Source organism: Colletotrichum karsti (assembly GCF_011947395.1).
Source record: "Colletotrichum karsti strain CkLH20 chromosome Unknown Scaffold1, whole genome shotgun sequence".
Taxonomy (NCBI): domain Eukaryota; kingdom Fungi; phylum Ascomycota; class Sordariomycetes; order Glomerellales; family Glomerellaceae; genus Colletotrichum; species Colletotrichum karsti.
In genome coordinates, this window is record NW_024065901.1 from 2,064,887 (window position 1) to 2,084,898 (window position 20,012).

The 20,012-nt window shown below is 54.0% G+C and overlaps 7 protein-coding genes across 7 annotated transcripts; 4 read left to right on the forward strand and 3 right to left on the reverse strand.

Annotated features, from left to right (window-relative positions):
• Positions 1–472: 472 nt before the first annotated feature.
• On the forward strand, positions 473–1,558 carry CkaCkLH20_00472 (uncharacterized protein; the record flags this gene model as incomplete). Its single annotated transcript, XM_038883192.1, has 1 exon — positions 473–1,558. One exon carries the CDS (start codon positions 473–475, stop codon positions 1,556–1,558), a length of 1,086 nt encoding a protein of 361 aa, XP_038751897.1.
• An 831-nt stretch (positions 1,559–2,389) lies between these two features.
• CkaCkLH20_00473 (DNA-directed RNA polymerase ii subunit rpb2) lies at positions 2,390–8,436 on the forward strand (the record flags this gene model as incomplete). Its single annotated transcript, XM_038883193.1, has 8 exons — positions 2,390–4,780; positions 4,831–6,059; positions 6,111–6,235; positions 7,635–7,766; positions 7,838–7,876; positions 7,928–8,044; positions 8,110–8,210; positions 8,275–8,436. 8 exons carry the CDS (start codon positions 2,390–2,392, stop codon positions 8,434–8,436), a joined length of 4,296 nt encoding a protein of 1,431 aa, XP_038751898.1.
• A 241-nt stretch (positions 8,437–8,677) lies between these two features.
• Positions 8,678–10,571, reverse strand: CkaCkLH20_00474 (duf1716 domain-containing protein; the record flags this gene model as incomplete). Its single annotated transcript, XM_038883194.1, has 3 exons — positions 8,678–10,374; positions 10,441–10,489; positions 10,545–10,571. The coding sequence occupies 3 exons, from the start codon at positions 10,569–10,571 to the stop codon at positions 8,678–8,680; spliced, it is 1,773 nt and encodes a 590-aa protein (XP_038751899.1).
• Positions 10,572–11,000: 429 nt separating this feature from the next.
• CkaCkLH20_00475 (phosphoglycerate mutase) lies at positions 11,001–11,848 on the forward strand (the record flags this gene model as incomplete). The annotated part of the gene is made up of 3 exons (XM_038883195.1): positions 11,001–11,048; positions 11,114–11,321; positions 11,406–11,848. 3 exons carry the CDS (start codon positions 11,001–11,003, stop codon positions 11,846–11,848), a joined length of 699 nt encoding a protein of 232 aa, XP_038751900.1.
• A 532-nt stretch (positions 11,849–12,380) lies between these two features.
• Positions 12,381–15,101, reverse strand: CkaCkLH20_00476 (isochorismatase; the record flags this gene model as incomplete). Its single annotated transcript, XM_038883196.1, has 1 exon — positions 12,381–15,101. The coding sequence occupies one exon, from the start codon at positions 15,099–15,101 to the stop codon at positions 12,381–12,383; it is 2,721 nt and encodes a 906-aa protein (XP_038751901.1).
• A 718-nt stretch (positions 15,102–15,819) lies between these two features.
• Positions 15,820–17,133, reverse strand: CkaCkLH20_00477 (serine/threonine protein kinase; the record flags this gene model as incomplete). Its single annotated transcript, XM_038883197.1, has 1 exon — positions 15,820–17,133. One exon carries the CDS (start codon positions 17,131–17,133, stop codon positions 15,820–15,822), a length of 1,314 nt encoding a protein of 437 aa, XP_038751902.1.
• A 1,437-nt stretch (positions 17,134–18,570) lies between these two features.
• CkaCkLH20_00478 (bromodomain associated protein) lies at positions 18,571–19,576 on the forward strand (the record flags this gene model as incomplete). Its single annotated transcript, XM_038883198.1, has 2 exons — positions 18,571–18,871; positions 18,930–19,576. 2 exons carry the CDS (start codon positions 18,571–18,573, stop codon positions 19,574–19,576), a joined length of 948 nt encoding a protein of 315 aa, XP_038751903.1.
• Positions 19,577–20,012: the final 436 nt, after the last annotated feature.

Consider the following 20,012-nt stretch of genomic DNA (forward strand, 5'->3'; position numbering starts at 1 on the left):
GTCCATATGACCCTGATATATATTGGCTGTCTAGATTCCTGCCTAGTTGCGGCCAATGTAATCATTAGTTGAACACCAAGCGTGAACTCGCTCATTTGACGGCATAGTTGATGAGATGATGGAAAGCTTGGACCGGCGAGCGCCCGCAACCTCATGATGGCATTCAGTGCCCAAGAGGCAGCAGATCCGCCGCGAGACGGAGCAAAACAAACCTTTGAGTGCCTTCTCTCACCAGGCATACCAAGGCCTTGCCTTCGCCCTCTCAACCTTGCCCAAAATCTCAGGGATTCATTCAGAAAACAAAAATCCCTTTCTTGGGTAACCCTGAGCTTGAATCTCGGACTGCTTTCAGCGATTTTCATCTTGTCGCGATCCTTTCGGAGGCAAGTTGCTTCGATATGAATCCTTATTCTTCCGATGCTGACATTATAGCCGAATATTCTCAGATCTTCTGACTCATTCGCCTAGGAAGATGGACATCGAGGGAAAAAACGAGGACAATCGCGACGTCCGTCGACTTCTTTGGCCCAATGCCAATCCGACGATCCAGCGTACGGAGAAGGAAGAAGATGAGCGAAACATAGCTTCCACTGCATCTTCGTCATCCGAGAACCACGCTTTCAACGACATCGACCAGGAGCATGTTACGTACTGTCCAGAGACGCGTCGTCGCATTCTCAAGCCTGTCTCCCGAAAGGCTCGAGCCGGCATAAGCAGTGCTGCTGAAGCCAGCAACTTCAGCATTCCCGGCAAAATCCATGCCGCCAATAGTTTCGTTGAACACTCAGTCGAAATCTCGGGCGGCGGCCCAGCGACCCCACGAAGTTCGCATGTCCAGCCTGGCGGCGGTGAGAGTCCAAGAACCGCAAAGGCCCTTCGGCTTTTCAACCCCGCGAACGCTCGCCACGATCCCAATGGCAAGTATCAAAGTCCCGGCGCGGGTCGCAAGCTCAACTTCGAGCCAAGCCCCAAGCACTACTTGGCTCTCGGAATGAAGGGCAGCTCTACCACCGGGTCGACGATTCATTCTTCCGAGCCCGAGGCTGTGACCCCTCGCAAGACCGGAAGCTCATCAGAGGATGCTTGCGATATGACCATCCCTGCCCGACCTCATTCCGTCAGAACCGCACCGCCAGTCATGTCAGCAGCCAACGAGGAGTACTTCACTCACGATCCCATGGTCTTGGACGACTCGCCATCGATGCGGCCCCTCCGACGCCAAATGGAAGGACTCAGCGTTGGCGCACGCCCGCTCTCGCATCCGGCTGAGCATCCCATGGGCCCTCGCCCTTTCATCAGCACTGGATCTCCCCCAGAGACCCCAACAAAGCAGAGGAGACAAATCAAGAGAGCTCGCGCAGAGTTCGATAAGACCGCCTCCCTCTCAGGCAAGGACATCGCTCGGGAGCGTGAGATTATGTCACACTACGCCGAAAACGCTGATGCGATGAGAGATGAAGTGGCTGAGGATATGGACTACAGCGAGGGAGACGATGATGATGACCAGGAGACTCCCAAGGCCTCGATCCTGAACCGCCACTTGGAGACTTCATGGTGAAGGGTGTTATTTGATTTTGCTGGAGAGACAGAGGAGAAGACAAAAGACTGACGACACTGGAATTTTCTTTAGAACTCGGTATCAATAGTCGCCTACATTTATCAATACTCCGGCCCTCAATCGCTGCATCGGAAGTTGGTGTTGATGGTGATGTCTTGCAGCAAATGCCCTCAGTCAATCACCTAGTGCTGATAAGAGAGCCTGCGCCACGTGACACTGTCCAGTACCTTAGATAAGCACCTAGCTATTGTGGGTCTCTAAGAGCTCCCATTGGCAGTTGCTCTTGCCTCAGAGACACCTACCACTAAGCCAGAAACGGTTAGCGCTCTCCTGTCGCGTCCTGGAAGCACTTTGCGGCTGCCCGTCCCGTCCTCTACACCTGCTGCCTTCGAACGGGATTGAAAAAAACACCACCGCCGCGAGGCTGATTGATTGTCTCGTCCACCACGACCACCACTTTCCGCCTGCTCCGTCGCGACCTGACCCGCTGTCACATTGAAGTCGCTCTTGAGACACGGCCGGACTGCTATTTTTCAACCTGCGAATGCCCCGACCGTATTGAAGAGGCAAATTCGCCCGGGCTCTGCGTCGTGGTTAATAATCACCGTCGTCTCCCAATTGCCACCAATCCTTGATCGATCGCAACCCCGGCATCCAGGAGCGCCCCGACTCGGCGCATTCATCTCGCATCGAACGACGTTCCTTCCGCTTTAGTTGCTCGCGCGGCTTGTATCCTTACGCCTTCCTCCCCGAACTCAGACGGTTTGCCAACCCCATCACGACGTCACACCGAACCAGGCCATCACCAGTTCTTTTTCACCAACCGCAAACATGGCCGACGTCGACTACGAGTACGACTACGATGGCTACGCCGACGAGGATGATACTAGCATTACCCCCGAGGACTGCTGGACCGTCATCTCATCGTTCTTCGAGTCCAAGGGCCTGGTTTCTCAGCAGGTAGACTCTTTCGACGAGTTTACGTCTTCCACTGTCCAGGAGCTCATCGACGAATACTCCCAAATCACTCTAGACCAGCCGAATCCCATGTCTGATAGCGACAAGGTTATTGCCCTTCGCCGTTATGAGGTCAAGTTCGGCACCGTTATGGTCTCCCGCCCATCCATCACCGAAGCCGACGGAAAAGTCACGACGCTCCTTCCCTACGAATGCCGCGATCGAAACCTCACCTACGCCAGTCCTCTCTACGTGAAGATCACTAAGAAGGTCTCCATCGCCGTGGAGAAACCCATTCCCCTGAATGAGCTCGATGAGGACCAGCAAGAGGAGCTGGCCAACACGGGCGAACACCCCACAAAGCTCGAGTGGGAAGAGGAGGAGAGCGGCGAGGATTACGGCGCAGACAAGAACAAGTCAGATGATATGAAGGACATGATCTTTATCGGACGGATGCCCATCATGGTCAAGTCCAAGATTTGTCACCTCAGCAGCGAGTCGGAAGACGATCTGTTCATGCTCAACGAATGTCCGTACGACCAAGGTGGTTACTTCATCATCAACGGTAGTGAGAAGGTTCTCATCGCTCAAGAACGATCGGCGGCGAACATCGTGCAGGTTTTCAAGAAGGCTCAGCCGAGCCCGTACTCCTACACCGCCGAGATCCGCAGTGCTCTCGAGAAGGGCTCGCGACTCATTTCGAGTATGATGTTGAAGCTGTACAGCAAGGGCGATGCGGCAAAGGGTGGCTATGGCCAGACAATCCACTGCAGTCTTCCCTATGTCAAGTCCGACTTGCCCATCGCCATCGTCTTTCGAGCTCTGGGAGTGGTGTCCGATGAGGACATCCTGAATCATATTTGCTATGATCGAAATGACAGTCAGATGCTCGAGATGTTGCGACCCTGTATTGAGGAGGCCTTCTGTATTCAGGACAGAGAAGTTGCCCTGGATTTCATCGGAAAGAGAGGCAGCAACCACAACATCCCGCGAGAGAAGCGTGTGAGAACTGCTAAGGATATCCTGCAAAAGGAGACGCTTCCTCACATTTCTCAAAGCGAAGGCAGTGAGACGCGCAAGGCGTTTTTCTTGGGTTACATGGTTCACAAGCTGCTTCAGTGCGCTCTTGGACGACGCGACACCGATGATCGTGACCATTTTGGCAAGAAGCGACTCGACCTTGCGGGTCCTCTGCTTGCTAAACTGTTCCGCAACATCGTTCGCCGGATGAATCAGGAGCTGTCTGGCCACCTCAAGCGTTGTGTCGAATCAAACCGGCAATTCAGTCTGACGCTGGGCGTTAAGCCGCAGACTCTCTCCAACGGATTGAAATATTCTTTGGCTACCGGTAACTGGGGAGACCAGAAGAAGGCTGCGAGCTCGACTGCTGGCGTGTCTCAGGTGTTGAACCGTTACACTTTCGCATCCACACTCTCCCATCTTCGGCGAACCAACACGCCCATCGGTCGTGATGGCAAGCTCGCAAAACCTCGACAACTTCACAACACTCATTGGGGCTTGGTTTGCCCTGCCGAAACCCCCGAAGGACAGGCGTGTGGTCTCGTCAAAAACTTGTCTCTCATGTGCTACGTCAGTGTCGGTACGCCCGCTGAACCTATCATTGACTACATGATTCAACGAGGCATGGAGGTGCTCGAGGAGTACGAGCCACTGAGATACCCCAACGCCACCAAGGTCTTCCTCAACGGAGTCTGGGTGGGCGTCCACCAAGACCCGAGAATCCTAGTGCCCGATGTCCAAGGAACTCGTCGGCGCAACGTTATCTCCCACGAAGTCTCCCTTGTCCGGGACATTCGCGATCGCGAGTTCAAGATCTTCTCCGATGCGGGCAGAGTCATGAGACCTGTTTTCGTCGTGGAACAAAGCACTCAAGGCATTGTCCCGCAGGGTTCTCTGGTGTTGCAAAAGGCAACCGTCAACGAAATGCGTGACCAACAAGAAAACCCACCTGATAACCCCAACGATAAGATAACATGGGAGACGTTGGCACATAGTGGAGTTATCGAATACCTCGATGCGGAAGAAGAAGAGACGGCTATGATTTGCATGACACCTGAGGATCTGGAGATTTATCGAGCGCAGAAACAGGGTCAACTAATCGAGGAAGACAATACCGAGGATAGAAACCGGCGACTGAAGACGAAGATCAACCCGACAACTCACATGTACACGCACTGTGAGATTCACCCGAGTATGTTGCTCGGTATCTGTGCCAGCATTATTCCCTTCCCCGATCACAACCAGGTATGTCAACTCAATCCTCATACACCAAGTCACGCTAACAATTGCCGTAGTCTCCCCGTAACACCTACCAGTCTGCCATGGGCAAGCAAGCCATGGGCTTTTTCTTGACCAACTACTCTCGCAGAATGGACACCATGGCCAACATTCTCTACTACCCTCAGAAACCTCTTGCCACAACCCGCTCCATGGAGTTCTTGAAATTCAGAGAACTCCCAGCTGGCCAAAACGCAATCGTCGCCATTGCTTGCTACTCGGGCTACAACCAGGAAGATTCCGTGATTATGAATCAGAGCAGCATCGATCGTGGACTCTTCAGGAGTTTGTTCTTCCGATCCTACACAGATTGTGAGAAGCGTGTGGGTATCAACCTGGTTGAGCAGTTTGAGAAGCCATTCAGGAGTGACACTCTTCGCTTGAAGCACGGCACCTACGACAAGCTGGATGATGACGGCATCGTCGCCCCTGGTGTCCGTGTTTCTGGTGAGGATATCATCATTGGCAAGACGTCTCCCATCAACCCAGACAACCAGGAACTTGGCCAGAAGACAACGCAGCACGTCAAGCGTGACGCATCTACACCTCTTCGCAGTACTGAGAACGGCATTGTCGACTCGGTCATCATCACAACTAACCAGGACGGCCTGCGCTACGTGAAGGTGCGTGTGAGGACGACCAAGATTCCTCAGATTGGCGACAAATTTGCGTCACGTCACGGTCAGAAGGGTACAATTGGTGTTACGTACCGACAAGAAGACATGCCCTTCACATGCGAGGGTATCACCCCCGACATCATCATTAACCCGCACGCCATTCCCTCGCGTATGACTATTGCTCATTTGATTGAGTGTCTGCTCAGCAAGGTGTCAACCTTGAAGGGTATGGAGGGTGACGCCACTCCCTTCACGGACGTCACGGTAGACTCAGTCTCGCAACTACTTCGTGACCAAGGTTACCAGTCAAGAGGCTTTGAGATCATGTACAACGGCCACACTGGCAGGAAGTTGCGAGCACAGGTCTTCTTTGGACCGACATACTACCAGCGTCTGCGCCACATGGTCGACGACAAGATTCACGCTCGTGCACGTGGACCTGTGCAGATCATGACCAGACAACCAGTCGAGGGTCGTGCTCGTGATGGTGGTTTGCGTTTCGGAGAAATGGAGCGTGATTGCATGATTGCCCACGGCGCGGCATCGTTCCTCAAGGAGAGATTGTTCGAGGTTTCGGATGCATTCCGAGTCCACGTTTGCGAGATTTGCGGGTTGATGACACCTATCGCGTAAGTCTGTTTCTGCCGAAGTGGTTGATATGCTTTGCTAACTTGCCGCAGAAACCTATCGAAGCAATCATTTGAGTGCCGGCCCTGCAAGAACAAGACGAAGATTGCACAGATCCATATTCCCTACGCAGCCAAACTCTTGTTCCAGGAGCTTCAGTCTATGAACATCGCAGCACGTATGTTCACCAATAGATCAGGAGTTTCCATCCGGTAAGACGTGCAGTCTGGGGTTGGCTCTTGAGAAATGGCGGATCCCCTGTGAGAAGCAGGGGCCATAAGATGCGGCGAACTGAGCAGCAGTATGAGGGGTTATTTCGTTTGGCGTCTTAGATGGGACGGGCGGGAACGTTTGGGGCTTTCCGTGCCGCATTTTTATGGCGGGCGGCAGACTGGCAGATTGCGCCTCTACTGTGTCTGTACTAATGATTTGTACTATCAAAAGGGGATGAAAAAAATAGCAACACGGCGTAGGATATCTTAGGCAGCCAGTTTTAAGAAGAAGAGACACTTCATGCCTAGTATTTTCTAATGTTTGTACAAGTGGCGTGGTAAAAGTACATAATACAAAAAGCGATTCCAACCAAAAAACACCAGGCTGGTTGAAAGCATCCATACATCGGCGGCACTCATGCGCCGCGGGGTATCATTGTATGCTTTTGTTTGCTCTACCACTCTCGAGTGTCGACCCGTCCGCGCCCTTGACGAGGCGATTAATCGTACACGTTTCGTTGTCGATCGCTTCGCAGCAGAGTCGCGAGGCCGCGCGCAATGTCGAGAGTTTCTATTGTCGTAGACATCGTCATGAAGCCCCACCGCCGCCGCTGGAGAGTGGTGGTCCTGTTGCGTCCCGGACCGTCTGCTCTCGTTTGTACTCCTCTTCGAGGGCGCGCTGCATGTCGAAGTCCAGCTGCCGTTCTCTCTTTACGCGCTGCAGCTCCATATCGCGGACGACACCCTGGTGCATTGCCTGTAGAACGACCCGTTTAGTTTTGGAAACGAACATGCGCGGATGTTCGCGGGGGGAAAGCTCGTTGCGGGAACGTACGTCTTTCTCGAACTTTTGCTGGAAGTGCACAATGACAATTGTGCTTGCGGCGAACAGCGACGTCGCTGCGAGGGTGAGTTTTGACGCCCGCGACATGATTTCCGGTAGGGTCAGAGGTCAATTGGACGCTTCTATGGTATGCGCTTCGAGGGGAAACCACGGCTGTCTGGCGGAGAGGTGTGCAAGACGTCGCCGGAGTCTGGAGAAAGTGGTCTCACGTCGGGATTTGTCCTGCGCATTCGGCGGCGGCGGGAATGATGTCGGTTTCTTGCGGTTCCACGATAAGATAAGGACCTTGAATTGAGGAACGGCTAAGTGCATAAGACGAACTCGCTGTGCTAGAGCTATCCAAATGGCAGGTACATGGGTGTAGGTTCTGTCTGGTGGAGGCCCCCACTGCCTTGGAGGCGTGGAATGTACCTCCCAGTGCCCATAGCCACCGATACGTACCGATCTCCTACCTGCTGCACCTCCCGTCACCTCCCAGCGGCTTGCTTCCATCGCCGTCAACATCAACCTCAGCAATACAGCTATCGCGAATCCTCCATCCGACACTTCCTCCGCCCGACCACCCGCGTTCGATCACCGCACGCTCATCTACCCTTCCGACATCTCCTCCTTTCTACAGAACGACCCCCCGTTCGCGACGATCACATACAATGGTGAGGGTGCCCGCTGTCGCGGACGTCATTCCCTCAGCGCGGGCAGTTTGCTGACTCGGTGTACTTAACAGGCGGCTCAGAACTCGGCGGGTATCCAGACCCTCCTGGACGTATGCGAACTCCCTTGCAGCTCCCGAGCTGGAGATATCGTTGCTAACTAGGTCGATTCAGGCTGAACGGGAAGCTTCCAAGATTGTTCAGAAAGGTATACGCCGCTGAGAGACCCTCCATCAACCGAGACATCGCCGCTAACGTATACCAACAACCAGCCCGCGAGTGTAGGTCCTTGAATCGATCGATGCCATGATTCATCCGTGTGCTCACACGTCATGTTCAACGATAGTCCGTACGAAGCGAGTGAAGGAGGCCCGCGACGAGGCCAAGAAGGAGATTGACGACTATAAGAACTCCAAGGAGCAGGAGTTCAAGAAGTTCGAGTCCGAGGTACGGCTGGAGGAACTCACCGAGCATCAGACTGCCGAATCGAGACTGACCATCACCTTCGCAGCACACCCAGGGCAACAAGCAGGCCGAGGACGAGGCGAACAAGGAGGCCGAGGGCAAGATTAAGGAAATTAAGGATGCCGGAAAGAAGAGCCAGGACAAGGTCGTCACCGACCTCTTGAAAGCCGTGTTCGATGTCAAGCCCGTACCCCCAAGCGCCGCATGAAGAGACATCGGACTCTCGCACGACTTATAGACAGACACTTTGACCTCTTTGGGCGCCGATGAGACTACACAGGAGCTTCGCACACACGTAGGGATTGGCACGATCGAGGGAAAGCCGGAACGCAAACCAGCACGATGGCTCGGCGACGGGTACGACCAAGACTCCGCCATAGAACTTTCACGTTCCTGCGGCAATTGTAGCATTACACCTAGCAAATCTGCCCCTTTTTTTCCTTCTCACCTCAGCGCAGAAACTCCATCAGTGTCGTGAGCATCTCTGCCAAGTCCTTATGCTCGGGCTTGTCGAGATCTAAATCCTCCCGGTATTCTTGCAATGTTGCTTTGACGGCAGCCAGGTCTTGGCCGTCCGCGGCAAGCAGTTTCTGAATCCGTTTCCTGGCACCTGCGTCCTCGGCGATGAGCCATGCCAATGTGACATCAATGGCCCAGACGCTGTAGAGGCCTTCCTCAATCCTCCTGAGAAACCATTCGCCTTCTGAAAGCTCGGCATCCTCCGGGCTCATCTTTCTTCGCTCCTTCTCAATCTCCTTGTCCACTGCATCAAGCATCGACTTGTACGTCTTCCTGCAGTCATAGAGTCGGTTCAGTTTCTCGTAGTCCTTCTCCACAAACTTGGCTAGCGTCCGGATTCTCTCGGCAGAGTTGGCGGGGAGAAACCTGAGCAGAGATCTGAAGATGTCGAATAAACTCTCGTTGATCATCCGATGCTGTGTCGACTTCTTGAACATAGTGAAGAGCACCTTGAGTCCACCAGCCTCAACCACTTTCTGACAGACCTCCCCCCTCATGTCGCCGCTGACGCTGTGCACAAGAAGGCGCATCGCTGGTTGCTTGCTCATCTTGCCCTCCTTCAGCATAATCAAGCACAGTTCGATGCCCTCGGCTTCGAGAAACTTGGTCTTGCCTTCCGGTTCGTCGACGATGCACACGAGCGCGTTGAACAGGTTCTCCATGTACTCTTCTTCTTCGCCTCCTTTCTCGGGGTCGCGTTTTCGATATGCTGAGACAAGTTGTAGCAAGACATCAATGGCGTCCAGCTCGGCCAATCTGCGTCGCGTTAACGGCGAGGTGTGAGCGATGATGTCTAGTAGTTCCGTGGAATATTGCTTATTCTGGGATACTGGCGACTCCTTGCGTTGCGCCCTCTCCAGGAGCCACTTGATCAGGGTTGTGTCCTGCCCGACCTTTTCTGCGTTCGCTCTCTTCGATAACAGATTCTCTATGACACCAAGCGCGTGATACACTCCGTTGCGGTCAGACTCGTCGTCCTCGTTCAGACGAGAGAAGTTGGACACGAGCAGCCCAACGAGGTCCGCATTCAAGAGCGCGTCGGCCAGCTTATCCCAGTCCTCGTCTGTTGCGTAGACGTCCTCGTCCGTGAGCTCGCCGATGATTTCCACGGCGTCGATGGCGATGTCAGTGTTCTCGTGAGCCAACAGGCCGACGAGACTGTCCACGCAGCCCAGCTTGACGAATTGGGGGTATAGGTCGGGATGTTCCGCCAAGATGGAGAGGTCCTTGATGGCGGCGTCGAGGTCGGCCTCGCTCTCGATGAACTTCTGCGGGTCGTCGGCGAACTTTGCACGCAGCTCCGCGTTCTTGGTGATGCGCTTCTCGAAGTTGAGGGCCGTTTTCCTGACCCATGCGGCGTCGACCTTTTCGGGGGCCGCGGAGTCTTCGCCGCGGCCGTCTACGTAGTCGAGGATCTCGGATTCCTGCTTCGTGATTCCTCCGCCGAAGAACCGGCCCTCGTCGTCGTCGGGGGGCATCTCGGGTCCGTAGTCGCCGTCGTCGTCGTCTTCGCCATCTTCGGGTGGGCGGGTCGGTCCGGCGGCAACGTCATCGTCTTCGGCTTCGTCTTCGACTTGCGCGTGCCGGCTGTCACTGGCGCTCAGTTTGGCTGATTTGTAGATCTCATCTGGGGTCGCTCGCTGTTAGCTTTCTTCGACAGGCAGCGTCGTATTCGGCGGGTGAGGGTGCTCACTTGGGTCTCGTACTGCGTCAAGTTTCCTCTTGCTAACGCCGCTGGCACTCTGTGTCGTGTTAGCAGGGCGAGAGGTTCGGTCGCATCACCAGTAGTAGACTTACCTTGAATAACTCGTTGACGTCGGTCATGGCCGCTGATTTCAATTGGTATCGCAAAGCCTAAGCTGATTCGAGCGGACAGCGAAATCAACGCGGTTCTTCTTCAACGCCGAAATTAGTTGCGTCGCTGCTGGAATCTTGGTGCAAACAGGGACGCGCGACCGGGTGCTTTTTGGAGCTCTCGCGATGGCTTGCAGCACGGTGGAGTCTAGATGCTGAACAGTACGTATCTTTTCAGCTCGGTGTTATGCATTTTATGCAATATCGGGTATGGCCAGTGCTTGTGGCTGGTGATGGAGTCGGCGACTGGGGAGTGCGAGTTGCCGTTTTCGGAAATGCCGACAGGTCCAGTATCCGGGCGTAGGACTCATCCATCGACATGACCTTCTTACACCTCACTCTTACTACCTACCTACCTTAGTATAGAATCCCAGCGGCTTCACAAGTCACTTCATCAAAATGTCGCCTACTGCTGTGCTCATTCGTCATGCCCAAGCCCTTCACAATGTCGATCATAAGTCATCCCCGCCACGCTGCCCTTGGGCGCTACACGCCCTGACCTTTCCTTACAGGACTATTCCATCCATGACCCAGACTTGAGTGAACTGGGCCGGGAACAATGCCTGGAGCTGCGCAAGAATCTTTCCGAAAGGTTCCCTGACGAGACGGACGCCATCATCATCGTCAGTCCCATGAGACGGACCATTCAGACCGCTCTGCGCTCTCTCGACTGGTTGATCGCGAAGGGCGTGCGTATTCAGGCCGATGCTCGCTGGCAAGGTACGTCTTGTCAGCCTGGACCAGGAATCAGCGGCCCTTTTTCAGGTTTCCCAGATTCGTAAGATTGGTTAATAATCGTATCAGAAAACTCGGCCAAGCCATGCGACACGGGCACTCCCATCGCCAAACTGGCCGCGGAGTTCCCTCAGGTCGACTTCTCCACCGTAGACCCCGTCTACCCGGACAAGACCTCCCCGGCCGGTGCCAAGTACGCCTTCACCAAAGAGGCCATTCTCGGCCGAGCCCAGTCTTGCATCGAGAGCCTCCACGAGCGTAAGGAGAAGCTCGTCTTCGTGGTTTCGCACTCTGGGTTCTTGCGCCTCGGCGTAACGGGATACTGGTACTTCAACGCCGACTACCGGATCTTCATGCCCGATCAGAGTGACGTTCCCGGCAGTGTGCCAAAACTCAAGATGCTCGCGTCGACCGTTAGCGGAGGCCTTGGTAAATCGTGGACCGATCCTGTTGAGATCGGCTCCGACTTACCAGCGTCGGAGGAGCCCCCCAATGGCAAGCTTGACAATTGAGCAGCGTAGACGAGATCTGAGAACCGTTTCACCATGTAGCGTTTGGGCAACTTAACTCCTTAGACGGGTCGTTATCAACAGAAGCACTTTGCATTTTCAAGACCCTGTTGCGTAGAATTATCCCTGGAAGTAAGTCCATTTTGCTGGCAAAGTTGATTACCATACATGAGACGTGAAAACATTCAAAATCACGATGCCTTCACAATACTGCAATGAAAGAGATTTTGCAAGCCGGTTTCCATGATTTCCTAATTCGCAGATTTCCAGGCGGGCAGAGACTCATCTATCAAATGGAGCGTACTGTCGGGTTGTTTACGCCTCCCGCTCCGCGATGTGATATCCCAGCAACGACCTGTTTCTGGTAACTATTCCTGTTCCTGTTTCCCCTCCAAAAGTACCACCCAAAGGTACCAAAACAAAACACGCTTCTATTTTCTCCCAGTCACCCATCCCGAGCTTACGCTCACTTTGCCGCCCAAGACCACCTATCCTCTAGTTCCGTCTCACCACCTTCATCGAGTCATGGAACTTCTCACGCAGTTTCGGCGTCATCAGGCTTACCCGCGCCTAAAACTCTGGCGGTCGAATCCCTGTTTCTGATCTTTTCGTAGTACTCTTTCAGTTTGTCGTTCAAAGACAGGGACTCGATGCCACACTCTTTGACAATGGCGTGCAATACTGGCCAAACGGCAAAGTCGGCCAATGAAGCCTTCTTCCCGGCGATGAAGTCCGCTTCCTCAGCGTAGCCGCCCCATGCCTGCAGCTCTTTCTTAATAGGCTTCAAGTCGCGATTTCCCTCGTCGTCCTTCTCAAGGCGTCGCCACTTGTCGAGCAATGCAAGGCCCTGCTGGAAACGAGTGAACACTGTTGCCAGTTCAAGCTGTGATTTGCTCTTTGTAGAACCATGAACACCATCCAGGTACAACATGATTGCCAGGTCGCCCTGGACAACTGACTTGGCTGCGTCGTTGTCGATGAACTTGACTGGCTGGCTTTCTGGTATCGCGGAACCACCGTTGGCACTAGTCTTTCCGTCTTTCCCTTCCGAGGATGGTGACATACTGCCCTTGGCGTAGGAGATGCCGTGCTCTGCTAACATCAAGGCAATGCGCATATTGACAACAGGATCCACTGACATACAGAGACGCGGCGAGTGATTCATGTGAAGAACGTCGAATCCCTTGCCGTAGTAGTGGTCCCAGTCAAAAGTTGTCGAGTGATTTTCCGTGCCAAAGGCTTGCAGCATCCCCACGGCCTCGGGGGTCTGGCCGTTGATAGTAGGATGGGCCTGATCCTGGGACTTGCCAGTGGCCCCCTGGCCCCAGATCATGGTGCTATCGCGATCCAAGAAGGTGCCGATGTGTCGGAAGGTTAGAGAAATACGCCCGCCGGAAAAGGCCAGTTCGGCGGGAGTCTTCTCCCGATCCATCCTCTTGTCCTGTCTGATAGCGTGCAGCCAGCGCATGTTTGTCTCAAGCCCCATACGGCACAATGAATTGTGTGGTAGCTTCGCGCGTTCGATTTTGCGCTGCTTTGAGTCTGCCCCAGACGGCGTCTCAGTGCTGGACGGGTCCTTATCCCGTCTCTTGGTCCTCAATACCATCGTTCGTTCCGCACCTAGACTGACATTGGCAATGTAAGATCCCTTGACAATATCCAGGGTCTTGTCACTATGCTCGGAGATGTAGTCAGTGCCACCACGGTAGAACTGGATCAGGGCATGGTTAAGCGGATGACCGAGTTGTTTCTCGACCTCTGCCTTGATTTCCAGCACCGTCGGTGAGAAAGGAAGTAGAGGAGGCGACTCGTCAGATGGGTGGCGGTACACCGGCATGCTTCCGTCGGAGGCGACGTCGCCCTGAACGGCTACCAGACGCGGGACTTCTCCACCCTGGTGTGACATTCTCTGCCAGTTGACCTCATCTTTGATTTTCTCGAATATACCCTCGGCAAGAGGCTCAGGGAGAACGTTGTAAATGACAGTAGTGTCGCCCTCGCAAAGTGGTTCGGAAGTTTGCGGGGAGCTTCCTGCTGTGTCTTTCTTGCCGTCCATCGTTGCCTCTGTGTTTTCCGGAGTTGCTTTCAGTTCAGATTGTGGTTCTGTGTCGGGCGTGGGGTTTTTGTCATCAGTGGCAGCCTCAAGTATTTGAGGTTGAACAGAAACTTTCTCCGTTGGCAGAGCAGGCTCGGTTTGCGTGTTCTCGGGATGGCTGCGAGAAGCTTCTTTGGCGGGTGAGTCATCGTTGGCCTTGGGTGATGTTTGTGGCGGCTGTGCATCAGGGTCGACCTCCAGAACATCGGAGATGGTTGCACAGTCCGAATCTACCGTGGATGAACGCAACTTAGGCTTTGCAGCTGATGGTGATCCAATACTGTCAAGGTTCAGTGCAGCCATCTGATCCTCGATTGACTTGGGGTGTGCGGTGTCACCGGCAGGCGGCGGCGGCTTGCCGTCATTCGGCTCGTTAATTCTTTTGGGAACAACCGGTGAGGCTGGAGTGGATGTCCGTGAAGCTGACGCATTCTTAGGCTGAAGGCGTTCGATGACAGCCTGGCTATCCTCAACTTCGCAGCCGGTGACGTCGAGAAGACTCTGTACTGCATTGTTCTGGCGAAGATCGGATCTAAATCCACAACAATTCTCTACAAGAGTAATTTTGTATGCGTACTTCGCGGCATCAACAGCCGTGGCGTGGACTCCGATATTGGTGAGAGAGCCGCAGAGAAAGATGTCGGTCACGAATTTGACGCGTAGCATCTGCAATAACTGGCCTGATTTAAAGGCCGAGTAATGAGACTTGATGAAAGTCACATCCCGAGGAGCGATGGCTTTCTTGACGGCGGCGGGAAACTGTGCTCCGGGGGTGGCGGACCGAACGACCGGTGGGCCGGGCTGGCCGAGGAAGGCCTCGGGATCGGCGTCGGCGATGGCTCCCTCGTCTATCTCCGATTCAGCGGCGGCACCTCGGCGGCGGACACGAGAGGCCAGGCTGGTTGGCTTTGGCATAACATCGGTGGCCAGAATCTTTTCGAGTGCGGATTGGCGAGGCTTGTCGAATTCGGAACACACCCAGATGACTTCGCCAACTTTGCGAAACGCCTTGACCAGCTCGAGAGTGCGGGACACGAGTTCATTGGGCTCCTGGACTGGCAAGGCGCCGTCAGCAGAAAGGAAGTCGTTCTGAAAATCGATGACAAGCAAGCCCTTCCGGGTCGGCAACTGTGGTAGAGCGTTGCGATCAAAGGTGAACATGGTGATGATGGTGGGGACGATATTAGAGTATCCGATGTGAGGGTAATGTCATGATGAGGAGGTGACGATGCGTTAGTCGCGAATAAGAAGTGCAAGAGCGGTAAACGCAGCGACGTGATCAGGATCTAAGAGGCCCAATGTGTGTGTTTTTGGGAGTAGAGACGTTTTCAGGCCGCGACGAAATGTGAAGCTGTGTTGGTTGATACTGGTTTGGTGTTGGTGTTGGTGTCGGTAAGGTAACCTAAAAGGTACAAAGTCTCAGGTACCGTACAGTCAGGTAGGGGTCTCTGGCGACTGGGGTCCCCGCTTCGTTGCCCTCCCACTCGAATCGGATCTCGCCCGATCACCGGCGCCTTAATCCCAACACGTGATTGCGATATCTTGTCTACGCTACCACAGACACTTGTTTCTTCCAATTTTCGCTCCCCCATCTTTGAGTTTCTTAAAGATAAAAAATGATGCGTTTGTTCCAGGTTATCCATTGCAATTCATTGATGAATTCTCCGAAAACGTAACTCAAGACAGGGGGAGCGAAGCACGGAAGAAACAAGCGTCTACGGTAGTACCTTACCTCATCTAAATAAGCACACATCCATTGGCCCCTGCCCTGGTTCCCCCTCACGCATTTTTGTCGGGAAAATGAACCTTCATGATCAAGGACTCGACTGTAGTTATTGCCGTTCAGTCATTGGCATGGTGTGTCCTACATCAGAGATGACTAACGCAAAACCTCCAAAATCTCTGCGAATGTCGGTCTCTCCCCTACCACCGAAGTTGAGCAACGGGCGTGCAGGCCTCTCAATCTCTTAGTCGCTTGCGATGTCTCATCGTCCTTCCCCTTCATGCCTCCAACTTCAAGCAGATCCTCGATCAGGTGACCGAAAGCCAGGACTTCCAGCCTTTCGAAGTCAAAGCCGCTCATATTCTCGTATATCGTCGCCGCGCCGAAGTCGCCCAGCAGAGCGTGCCCAACATCGTTGAACAAGATGTTGTGAGCGTAGAGATCGCAATGAGAAACCCCGCGACTGTGGAGATGATGTGCGGCAGCAGCGATGCCAGCAAGAATCTCTAAGATGATGTCCGCGGACAGCATTCTGCTTGCCTCGTAACGATCTCGCGTACAGGTTTGCAAGGAAGGAGGTAGCCCCAGAGTCTGGTAGTGAGGCGGAATAAGCTGCATGATGAGACCGTGTTTCTCCGGGTGCCCGTCGATGCTAGCCAGCGTGCTGATCAAGTTCTCTTGTGAGCCCGCGGCCAGGCATGCGGCCATCTCGTCGAGGGGTGTTCCATCACTCGTCACCTCGCCCTTGAATAACTTGACGGCCACCTCTTCGACGACGGAATCAGCGAGCATCCACCTCGCCTTAAAAATGTCCCCAGATGCGCCGTGGCCGAGCAAGCCCTCAACCTCGAGGTTGGACCATCCTACCTTGCGAAGCTGGGCTAGCTCTTGTTCCAGCGTCACAGCGCAGCATGGGTTGCCGGCAACGGAAAGAAACGCAAGCTCTGGCATCTCGAATAGCCAGGACGGAAGCTCTTCGAAGTTGTTGGCAGAAAGACGGAGAAGACCAAGCTTTTTGCACGCCGACATCTCGTCTGGGAGATTCTCCAGGCGATTACCGGCAAGCATGCACTTCTGAAGGCGCGTACAGTGGCCGATGGTTCGGGGGAGTGCGTCGATGCGGTTGTTTGTGAGAATGAGCCAGCGGAGCTTTGGCGGGAGGGCGTTTTCTGGGATCGAGGCCATACTGTTCGAGCGGAAGGCCACCATCTCGAGTTCGGGACATGCTGCGAGCTGTTTTGGAAAGACGGCGAATTTGCAGTCGGAGAAGAAGGCAATCTTGAGCTTGCGCAGTTGACTGATCTCATCGGGTAAGCTGGACAAGCCTGTGCTGGAAAGGTCGAGATGCTCGAGGGTATCGGCAAGTTGGAGGATCTCGGGAGGAAACTCGTTCAAGGGCTCAGACAGCTTGAGTTTTTGAAGGTTGAGGCCACGATAGCCGCCCTTTTGCAGGGTTTCCAAGTTTTGCATTGTTACTTCAACGAAAGCAGACTCAGAATAATTGCAGGGTATGCTTCTGAAAGGACCACTAAAATCGAAAGATCGAGTATGGTCTGTTGATGGCGATTTAAGTGAGTGCGGCAAGTGGGAGACGTATGAGTTTGAAGTTGGCGAAGGACAATCAACACCCCTGGGGCTTCAAATTCCGTTGAGACAGGGAGGAAGGGAGGCGCTTGACTCAGACATACGAGCGGCACCACAACAGTAGCAGTTGCTGCGTTTTCTTCTCGCCCAGGAGTTCTCACGCCGAATGCAGCAAAGAGGTGACAATATTCGAGAGAAAAGTTGTCTGCAAGGTGCCTTGATAGGGAATAAGAGGTCAACGTGAGAGAGACCGAAGCAAAGGGCGACGTGGACAGGAGTTGATTGTCGGCGTGTCAGATAAGATAATGAGCGTAGCACAGCCCACTTGTGATGGGTCTTCCATGACTGAAGTGGCTGTCAATCATCAATGAGCTACGGAAGCTCAAAAAAAGGCACTAATCAATACCGGGTAGGAGGCTAAAGACGGGCAAAAAGCGCCATATTGGACCTCGAATGCTGAAGCTAAGATGCACATCACATTAAGGAGGACGGATACTGGTGAATGCTCGAAGCTCTAATCGTACTTGGTAGAAGGAGTGAAGGGGAGGAAATAGAAATAGAAGCCAAAACTGGGAACTATTACGAAGGAAAAGAGAGAGTCAGCTCAAGAGTGTATCATGATGAACGAGATCGAAGTCGTCGCTCAAGAACAACAGTGGCCATTGGGAACCTCACTCATAGCAGCCGATGACGGCTTATTTCTGCCTCAGAAGAGGCAGTGAAGAAGATATCCAAGGGATTCAATAGAGTAAAGACGACATCGGCAACACTGAATGACGACCGCTGTGGTGGGTAAAGTCGCGAAAATACGCAGATCTGGAAGGGGAAAAGAAGTCCATTCTAATTGGGCGAGCTTTTGGGTGAGCAGCGAATTGAGATCTTGGATCTCACCACGCGAGTTTCCGTCTGAGAAATCGAAGCTTCCCCTCAGACACATCCCAGCGCGCATGTTTAAGCGGGCGCGGTCCACTTAGCGCACGCGAGTGAGGCGCGCAAGGACCACCCCCAATGAGGACAGAACCTCCAGTGTCCCTGTCACTTGAGCTGGCCCGGCTCCTTCCATTTTTCTCGCGACGCCAGGGTACGTACCTTTCGACCTCGTCGACAGCTTCTGGATGGGACTGCGACAAACCCATCACAGCAACCCGAAGACTTTGCGACTGCGACTGCGACTGCGACTGCGACCGCTATCTTGAACCTTGCCAGATCCAATCTCGCCGCATAGGTCGCTCGCGCTCACTTCGGTCAAACAGAACTCCCCAGGCTTCCTATGTACCTGCGGCCGCGCTCCGGTAGCAACTTCAGAAGTCCGTTACCTTCGACATGTCCGCGACGCCTTCGCCCTCTGCGGTCGCGACCCCGCTCAAACGAAGCTTGTCCAGAGATGATGAAGAATCTTCTTCGAAACGCCAGAAGACAGATACCGGCTCACCCGCAGAGTCCAACTCGCCAGGCGATGACGATGAGCTGCTGCCCCCGTGCGCAACGAAAATCACGATTCCCTCGCTCGATTACCAAGCAAAAAGCGGCCTAGAACGCGGGATCGGGCTGGCGTTACAACATGTTGGATTCGATGCTGCCACTCCAGAAGCCATGGAGGGCTTCTTGGGGTCGGTAGAGACATGTGAGCATACCACAAAGTCCCCACGATGGCACCTTCTCAGCGCTGACGTATGACATAGACATGGCCTCTTTCATCGAGGATCTCAAACGCGTTTCTCTGGCTGCGCGCCGCGAACAACCGACCCCTGCCGATTTCGAGTCCACTATGCAGCGCTTCACACTCAAGACAAGAGCTCTCAAGCCTCACACTCGTCCTCCTATCCCGAAATCCAAGCTCGCCGTCAACTTCTTCGACCCTTCAATCGAAGATCCGGATGCGCACACTACGTTGCCGCTTCTAGGGGAGGAGTTAAGCGGCAGACCAGAAAAGGAAGCCAAGTCGTACATTCCCAAGTCTTTTCCCGACTTCCCAAGCAAGCACACGTACAAGTACACGCCAAAGGAGGATGACAGTGGAAGGGATCCTCAGAAGACCAGAGAGGAAGCGGCGAAGGCCTCGAAGCAAGGGGAAGAGGCGCTCCGAGGCTTGGTCAGGGCTGCGAAGGTTCGCAAGCAGAAGGAGGTCAGGTCATTGTCGGAACGCGACCCCATGACGAAGGAGCGCTATTCATTGTGGGCTGCGGCTATGGAGGGCTTCGTTAAGAAAGAGGGAGGGGCCACCGGACAGCTTGAAATTGCCGATCACAGCATGATCGTCAACTCCGATGCGCGGCATTTGCGCAGGGAAGTGCAACGCCAAGGGAAAAGGGCTGCTGGCCAAGGCTAGGAGCATGACCATGCGCGCCGGTAGAGGCATAATCGTTCATTGACGGAGCATACGCGACATATTTCACGGAAGGGTGGTCTCGAGATTGGGGGCCTTCTCGAAGGAAGGCTACAAAGGCTATTCATTTTATCAACATACGTACAGCAAGGCGTTTGGGTGGTTCTGGACAAGCTGGAGATGGAATCACTAGGCGGCGTTGTCTCCTCACAAATATCAGATTCGAGGCATCTTTTCACACTAGGTTTACCATAACCGGGCGGCCGGGGGGCGTGGTTCAGCAATAGTACAAAACGAATGCAGCCACCAATGATTCGGCGCTTTCCATCACCTGCAACTCCAGTCGCTCGTTGGGGCGCCAAGGCATAAGTCGGTCCCGACCCAAGTCCCATTTTGCGATGCTGGCCATCAGGTTGCCTTATGTAAGGTCGTGGGTCGA